Raw genomic sequence first — 9,101 nt, forward strand, 5'->3', positions numbered from 1 at the left:
TAAATGATGTTAATTTGAAAACTTTGGTTATGAAGGAATGACTCTAATTCTTGGCCAAATTATTCGATATAACCTGGTTTGGGTCAGTTTACGCTTTATAATCCGCGAATATAATACTCGAATAATTTGGCGGAGAATTAGAGTCATTTCTTATAGTTTCACCTTAAAATAATTTAACAACTGTGGATGTAAAATAAGTTCAAATTTGCCGCTCAATAATAAACGAGGGGAGGTAATAACTGATACACAGACCTAGCAGCCATGATGTTTGTTAACATGAGGTAAGATCGAGTTACTGTTTGAAGTTAAAGGTACCTTTATTAAATCTGGAATTTTCCATGAATCCCGAGCACTGGAAATGAGGAGATAGCATGGATATACAGATATCAGCTGGTTGTCAAAGGGGTGTGTCCCCATACCAAACAGAATCCGGACCATGGTTCGACAGAATGAAGTGGGCGGTGCTGTCAACCAGCTTTTCTCTCATTGGTCCTCTGGTACGTAATTTACACAATAGGTATTAATTGGATATCGGTAAATACACTCATACTAGTGTATGCTGGTCTTTGGTTTTGTTACTCTTACAATGATATATGGAATACGAACAGCAATAAAGACATAAACTCCATATGCAGGTGACAAGGTAAACCACTACATAGATGAGTGAAGTGGATCATAAGAAAAGTTTCGAATATGATGCTATATATTAATTTTTATACACCCTGACTCATAGAATTACAATCCTTCCATTGAGGATGGTGGGCCAACATTGGCCACACGCCATACATGTCTTAGGTCACATGCCATCCCTAGTGCAATTGTTGCAATAAGTAGATTATGGGAATTTGCTATGAAACTAACAATTTCCTGATTTAGCTGAAATGAATTTACATACATGTATATATACATAAATTATAAATATATATTTCAACCCATAATGAAATACCAATATATCTATATCAATGATGAGCAAACACAAGTTGTATATGTATACATGGTAATGTATACATTGTATGTTTTTGATATATTGATCAATTCATTTCTGTTCATAAAATACTGTACGCCAAATATCAATGTATTCACTTAAAGTTGTTTAACGTGGTTTTCCTGAACAATAGGGTTCTTTAAAGGGATGTATGTTCCTATTAATATAGAGAATCAGGCGCCTCGATTTAATAAGATCTACTACCTCCTGACCTTCCAATTCCCCTAATACCCTACCGCCGGTGCACTTATTCTATTTCTACCCTAGCCTTACTCTTACGTTTGTCTGTCGTCTTCTATCTTCGACGACCTCTGACTTCACAGCAATACCCCTCTTTTGTCAGCTGCACTGACTTCTATACCCTCGGAACAATTTATTTTCAAGGGGTGTCAGGATATTCCATTTCATGGGCTGTTGTGCACAAGCACAACTCGAGAAAAAGCCAGTGATGGGGTTGAAGATGGTTGAGGGAATGAGTCTGCTTGCAAGTTCGACTCCATTGCCACGCCACTGTAGTTTGCAGTAGACAATAAGGAGATGAATTTTTTTTCCTTCAACTTCCACTAATCCAGCAGGAGAGGTTTAAACACAAAATTGTATGCATCTGTAACATTGTGATCACCCGATGTAGATGGTATTCTTTTGAATACGGAAATAGTGACATTGGGGTTCAACGCAGGAGTGCAAGTAATTTGACATACCAAGGTGATCGGGAGGTCGTGAATTCGAATCTCGGCCGCGACTGACGCAAGTCGATGAAAAAAAGCCATCGAAGGTAATGCAGCCCCAAAACAAACAACTTATGTTTATGGGTGTTATCAGTTAATTGAGGCAGTAAGGCTTTCATTTTCCGGACAATTTTCTCATAAACTCACAAAATAATTAGCCTAACTACCCGTATTTTGTATGAGTATATAACTTTCTGCGACTGTTCAGAATTCTGGTATCTATTGCCGCTGCCTCATGTGTTCTCCGTTGTCGGTTTGTTTTGGATATTGTCAGAGTTTTCTAGATTTTACCCCGCCTGTATCCTTCCCGATGCAATCTACGTAGAACATTTCTACTGGACACATTTGTTTGCGCATTTCCATTGAACGTGGCGCAGTGGTTAGAGCGTCTGCTCTTGAGTCGCGAGGTAAGGAGTCTATCCTTACGTCACCGGTGTGAATCACATTGTGGGACGTGGAGACCGGTCCTTCGGATGAGACCGTATAAACCGAGGTCGCAGTAGTCGCTGGCACGAAAAAGATCCCTCTCTGCTCAATGGCCCTGAGTGCCGAGTATAGGACAAATTTGCAGCTCTCCACCGGCGGTGGCGTCTCCTTCTGAGTGAAAAATTCTCGAGAAGGATGTTTAACAATATGCGATCAATGAATCATATCCGTTGAAAATTGATTTTTATCTCCAAGAGATTGTCGGCGATTTGTTTTAATGATAAAGCTTCCGATCTATACACTTCCCTTCAAGATGAAATTTCACCAAAAGTCGACCCACCATTCTCAATGAATTCCCAAATGCTTCACTTACTATGTTTTTTTTATTTCCTTTGAGTTCAAAAGTACGATGCGCTCCTTTAATTTACTAATACATGTAGTTGTAAATTCTCTCTTTTTGTTCGACAACACTCACCGGAAATCATCTACATAAAATGAAATAAAAAACAGCCCCGAAAACAAATTATACGCCGATTAATTCACACCTGAATTTTATTTTCCAAATATAATTCGTTGAACGTCAATATTGAAAACAAAATTTGAAGCGAGCTAAACATGATGACGCCTGAACATTGTTTGTTTCAATACTTTTGGCCACTCAACGATGACAATTCTGATTGGTTCCCCTTTCAAAGATTTTGCCTGCTTTTTTGATTGGTATTGGTTAACGCCGAGGCGGCAATATATCGGCGGTGTTATTTAAATTGCTGCAGCAAAATGGCAGAATTGCTTTTACCGCCCGCGTGGCGTAGTGATTAGAGCATCTGTTCTAGAGTCGCGAAGACAAGTAAGGACTTTTAAAATCCTTACGTTGCTGGTTCGAATCCAAGTGTGGGAGGCCGGTCCTTTGGATTATATCGAGGTCCCGAGTCGCTGTGGAGCTGGCACGAAAAAGATCACTCACTCAATGGCAGTAAATGTCGAGTGTAGGACAAACATTTGCAGCTCTCAGCCAACAAGTGGTGGCGTCTTCATATGAGTGAAAAATTTTTTAGTGGGACGTTAAACAATATTCGAATAAAGAAGCGGTCATAGGAGATAAATTTCGTCTGAAAGAGGTTAAAATATGATGCAGTTGTTGATACTCAATCGGCACAATAATATTAAAGACATACAATTTGTCTCATAGATTGTAAAAAGATCGTGACAGTGGAAGTTTTTCGTGTTGATTTTGATGTTTCAGCTGACGAAATAAAAGAACATTTGGTTAGCACTGTCTCCATTAGACATTCAGAAAGAGAATTGAAACACGTTGATGGGTTAATTAAGAACTGCTAACGATAGTATTGTTCTCCTGACCATGACCACCTCCAAGTCGATTTCTTAAAAGTTAATATATTTGAATGCTTTTTTCATATTTATATAGGTCTTTATATGCATTTTCATAAAACATTAATTATTGGGGAAAACCATGAGAGATAACTCTAAAATTTTCGTAAAACTAATGATTTTCATTAGAGAAATGAACGGAAATTATTTTTACAGGATATATGGACTGTCATTCCACAAATTCACACCACAGCTTTTTGTGTTTCACGGGAGGGGATATGTTTATAGACAAAAAAACCGACAAAAATTTTATTTTTTTTTCTGCAAATTTCCAAGTGGTTTACAAGTAAAACATTACATTTTACTAATACATAGCTTTTATTTTATATGCAAAAAACAAGAAAAGATTTAAGAAACGTTGATTCATATTCAAGACTATTTCAAAATATGGAGATGCTTTCGATTTTAGTGCAAAATACCGTCTACCCCCTTCTTTCATGAGCTGGTTTTGGGGATATTTTACTATTAAGTATTGGTATTAAAATAATTAATCAATTACCATTGAACTGTTCGTTTCATTAAACGTGTAGATTTTATCGCCAAATTATCATTTTATTACTATTATATTAAATGTAGTAAAATATAGGCGGGAATCAAGGGTTAGCGTGCGTAGTTCTTTACGTCCTCTTTGAAACTTTTTCATTAACAAAGTCAAGACAGTCATCATAAACTGGCAAAGTCTTTAAAATCAGACATTTACTCGGCAATCAGGGCCATTGAGCAGTGAGAGATCATGATTGCGCGAATTGCTGGCGTGACATGCTTTTCAGGTTTCGTCCGAAAAATTCTCAACTTTTAATTCAAAGTACTTTGCGCTTGGCAGTATTTGAAATCGGCTTTGATCATTTGCGGTCGAGGTTTGAACCAACGAACTTCCTATCATAGAACGAGCGCTACACTGAAAGAGTGTGAGTTGATAAACACTTAAATATCCGAAGAAGACATGCTACAAAACAAGGGCTTGGAAAAGAGAGAGTAATATTGTTTTGACTGACATACTAAAGAAATTGGTTATGGAATTTGCATTATGCAGACGGGAAGTTTCGTAGCTAATAAGTAAATTCTGCAGCAATAATCAAACTTTGAAAATTACAACACACACGATGTTTTCATATGATAAATGCTTCGAGCAGTGTCTGTACAGTTAGTGATTCCTTATCTTTCACTTTTGGGTCACAATTTTAAAGACCGCAGCTATGCAGGCTTTAGGGTTTATAGTGCTCAGTGTTACCCTCGGACATTCATTTGGTAAGCTGAATAGTTATTTTCCCTATATAATAAAAGTATTTTTACACCCGGTTTATAAGTAAGTGATAGAATGATTTAATCATCAACCTAATGAAGTCAGTGGGATAGCATTTATTATATTCTTATCAACGTACAATGTACTTTAAAGAGTACAAAGGCCTAGTTTCAAAGACTTTTTGAAAACACATCTGTTTCATACTTGGATATTTTACTTGAAAAATACGTAGGTAATCTAACAACCATGATCTATGATAAACGTGATGACTTTAACTTTTCTATCATCAACATCCCTTACTTATGCAGCAATATACCTTCATCACCTACATACGGAGTTATGTATATCAGTTGATTCGATACGCAAGAGCAGTCTCGTTTAAAGTCATAATTTCGTAAACTCTATGGTCAATACAATAACCTTGTCAGCAAATACAATTTATCATTGAGTCAAATTCTGACTGATGTTTTTCATACTAATTGTTAGTCCATTATTGACGACAGATGTTCCGTTATTTCCCGATAATGACGGAGCACACGGCGGGTGTGACCGGTCGGCAGGGGATGCTCACTCCTCCATGGCATCTGATCCCACCTCTGATGTTTTGGGGGTCTGTGTTTGCTCTGCTCCTCTTTTTTATTGGTTTATGGACTTTGATTTTGGGTGATGTTCGTTATCTCCATATCTTTCATATAGTTTTTAATTTGTTATTGATATTGAGTATATTCTTCATCCCGATCCTGTAGTTTATATCCCTTTTTGTAGTTTGTATTTCTGTTATATGCCTTTTTTCACGTTAGAAGAAGTACAGTGTATGCATTTTTCATATTATTGTTTAAAAGTAGTCTTAATATTCGTAAAATGTTTTAAGGGTTTTTCTTGGATGAACAAAAGAAGGTTTGTTATGGAGACCTTGGTTGTTTTGCCATTGATGATCCTTTCGACAATACCTTAGGATATCTTCCGCAATCACCGGAGTCCATACAGTTTAGTTTGACTCTCTTTACAAGAACAAGCTCGAGGAATGGTGTAAGGATAGGATACAATGACACTGCCTCCGTGTCTAAGTCCAGTTTCAACTCCAATAATCCAACTAAAATCATCATACATGGCTACATGAGCAACGCAAATGAACCATGGGTTCAAAATATTTCACAACTGTTTTTGAAAAAGGTATGCTTGCTTAAAACATTTATACCTAATAAACATTTACAGTAGATCATTGTTAATCTGGACGCATATAATACACACACTTAACATTACGGTCTAAATCACCTGCATACAGCGTTAAAATCTCTCAGTTGATTCAATACGCAAGAGTATATTTTACGCATGAACAATTTCTCAAACTATAAAGGATAGTTTTTGACAAAATAGTTGAGATAAGAAAATTAACAATGTAGTTTTAGAGTCATTATTTTCGTAAGTTCTATGGGCGATACAATGACTTTACCAACAAATCTATCATCTCAAATACTGACTGACATTTTCATAATAATTGTTTTACCATTATTTACACCCTGAATTGTCGACGATTTTTTCTTCCATTATTTTTCAGTCATAACACGGAGCACATCCCGATCATAACAAGGAGCACTCCTCCATGGCACTTGATGCCACCTTTGGTTTTTTAGTGGCTAATGTTTGCTCTTCTGATTTGTATTATTTGAATGGGCCTTTGAGCTTGAATACTATTCGTTATCTCCATATATATTTCTTTGTGTACAATTCAAGAATTTCATAAACGGAATTTTGAGCCCTATACATGTGTCATTTCACAGAGCTTCTCTGTAAATGTTGTGGTAATGTAATAATAGAATTACATTACATCTATGTTAAAATTATTTTGTTATGTGAAAATTCGTAATAACGAGCAGTGTTCGAGCGAACAATACAGATCGATCGGGAGTATAGCAAACGTAGACCAGAGATAGGATCAGGCGCCATGGTGAAGTAAGCATCCGCTGTCGACCGATCACACTCAACAATCCAAGAAGTGCTCAATTACACAACAAGTTTTCGAAGATTGCGTAAATACTCGTACACTGTAATATTCATGACACTTTAGATGATCCTTTTCAGGAAGACTGTAACGTTGTAACCGTTCAATGGAGGAACGGTGCCAACAAGGTTTACCCGGCCTCTGCCGCCAATACACGAGTGGTTGGAGCAGCGGTGGCAAAGTTTTTGGAAATGATTCGAGAAAAACACGGAGCCAAAATGGAGAACGTCCATGTTATCGGTCACAGTCTCGGTGCTCAAACTTCCGGTTATATAGGACAACGTACACCAAACCTCGGCAGAATCACAGGTTCTAAAGAAGATATTAAAACGTCATTTAGTTGGGCGTGCTTTTTTACTGAATTTTTCAACCTTTGTAACATGAATGATGGTTAATTGCAATCATATTCATACGGAACATCTGTTTTTGTTTGTTTATTTCTGTATATATATAATATTATTTAACTTAATCTTAAGGACTGGACCCGGCGGGACCATTGTTTGAGCGCTATGCTGAGGAGGTTCGGTTGGATCCTAGCGACGCAAAATTTGTAGACGTTATTCATTCTGATGCACTTCCAATCGAAGATGCAGGTACAAATGAAGAAATTTTACTGGACGTATGTAGCAGGGTTTATAGACTTCTTTCATTGATTAATAAACGAGTTAAGTTTTTTTTTTTTTCTAATATTCTGATTTTGTATCTCAAATATCTTCCAAATTACAGGAGTAGGAACAAGGAAGCCATGTGGACACATTGACTTCTTCCCCAATGGCGGGGGTCATCAGCCAGGCTGTCCACCACCTTATAAAACCAGCCTGGAGGATCTTCTGTCCTTAAGATTCACTGGTTAGTGCTTTTTGGGTGCGAAAAATAATTTCAATAAATGTCTTAAACGTTTTTGAAGTCATGGTTATCAGAAATCGTGCTTGTATAATGTCAAATTTCGATTTTGACGGACATGGAAAACCTTGTTAAAATTATTTTTTCTGTTTCCTCATATCTCTAAAATTCATGTGGGCACTGATTTATATAGCCAGGCTTTTCAAAATCCATTCAGAAATTTGTTTTTTATGTATTTTAACTTCTTGTGAATAGGTCGTTTGCTCGAGTCACATTGTGACGAAAAAAAGTAATTTGTTACATTGATTTGCTGATATCGTTTTAAAATTTATTTAAGAAAATTGTTAGGGTATTTGCCACGTGCACCGACAAGTAAATTTACAATATTTTGATTTTCCTGATTTTTATTTTCCGATAAAAATTATCACACCGCAGTATATGCAAGTTTATTGAGAGTGTTTGTTAATTTTACAAGTATTTCTTATCAACCATTCCCCGCTGTCTGTCCTTGGATTGTGAACTGTTTTATTTTTTTCTCAGCCGCATTCACATCAATCTCATGCAGTCATTCTCGATCGTACTTTTATTTTGCGGAATCTCTTGTCAAAGAACCCAATTGTCAATTCACTGCTTACCCCTGCGATACCTACAACGATTTTGTGAAGGGCACCTGCAATGTCTGCGGGGATTCTCCTTGTCCTGTGATGGGCGATGATGCCATAAAATACAGTTCCAGGCGAGGCAGTTATTACTTAATAACAAACGGGCAAAATCCATTCTGCAGTAAGTGACATTTTGAAATAAAGTTACCAATAATTTTGGATTGTATCTTTCAAATACAAGTATCTCATAATAAGGATACTCGATAGAAAAACTCGTAAATTTGGGAAAATGATTTATTGATTCTATTAATTTAAAGGCGTTTCCAATCTTAATCAGATAATAGTATTAAATTGTTTAAATTGTTTGTAAAATACTGATGCCCGCCCAGGGCGGTCCTTTGCCAAGATTATTTTGGAAACTGCGTAAAACTCTAAAGAAGACATCTGTGAGATGTGATTTTCTTTCAATTATTTAATATGGAATAAATCATATAAAATAGAAACAAAGATTAAACTTCATGCACTTGTGAATCTTTTAATATTTGTGATTTATTATCGATAATAATTTTCAATTTTATTTCAGAAAATTCCTGAAGAGGACCTTGCATTGATTCACCTACACTACCACAATAAAATCTATACGAAAGAAAAACGTATCTTATACTTTACATTTTATTTCCCGTTGACCGAATTTTATTCCATTCCTGAGTTCAAAGAAAAATTAGATACAAGCCATACCCCTAACACCAAAGATAGAACCATCTCTTCAGAGCTTACAATCAACTCTTGTGGCGTTTAACATTATCTGCAGCAATTCTTTAATTGAGGTCCTGTCCTGTTATCAGCTCCAAAGCGTTTTGCGTCCAATGTTCCACGCAAGCGC

At 36.4% G+C, this 9,101-nt stretch overlaps 1 protein-coding gene across 1 annotated transcript; it reads left to right on the top strand.

Moving 5' to 3' along the window:
- Window positions 1-4,574: 4,574 nt before the first annotated feature.
- Window positions 4,575-8,966, top strand: LOC134259018 (inactive pancreatic lipase-related protein 1-like). The gene is made up of 7 exons (XM_062741612.1): window positions 4,575-4,776; window positions 5,643-5,944; window positions 6,854-7,082; window positions 7,250-7,366; window positions 7,500-7,622; window positions 8,157-8,399; window positions 8,802-8,966. Exons 1-7 carry the CDS (start codon window positions 4,725-4,727, stop codon window positions 8,810-8,812), a joined length of 1,077 nt encoding a protein of 358 aa, XP_062597596.1. The 5' UTR covers window positions 4,575-4,724; the 3' UTR covers window positions 8,813-8,966.
- The last annotated feature ends 135 nt before the right edge of the window (window positions 8,967-9,101 follow it).

Source organism: Saccostrea cucullata, unplaced genomic scaffold, assembly GCF_032062105.1.
Source record: "Saccostrea cucullata isolate Sc308-1 unplaced genomic scaffold, CSIRO_AGI_Scuc_v1 ctg1071, whole genome shotgun sequence".
NCBI classification, from domain to species: Eukaryota; Metazoa; Mollusca; class Bivalvia; order Ostreida; family Ostreidae; genus Saccostrea; species Saccostrea cuccullata.

Coding starts and splice junctions, on each gene's coding strand:
- LOC134259018 (XM_062741612.1), top strand. CDS start 4,725: ATGCAGGCTTTAGGGTTTATAGTGCTCAGTGTTACCCTCGGACATTCA. Junction 4,777..5,642: donor TACCCTCGGACATTCATTTG/GTAAGCTGAATA, acceptor AAATGTTTTAAG/GGTTTTTCTTGGATGAACAA. Junction 5,945..6,853: donor CACAACTGTTTTTGAAAAAG/GTATGCTTGCTT, acceptor GATCCTTTTCAG/GAAGACTGTAACGTTGTAAC.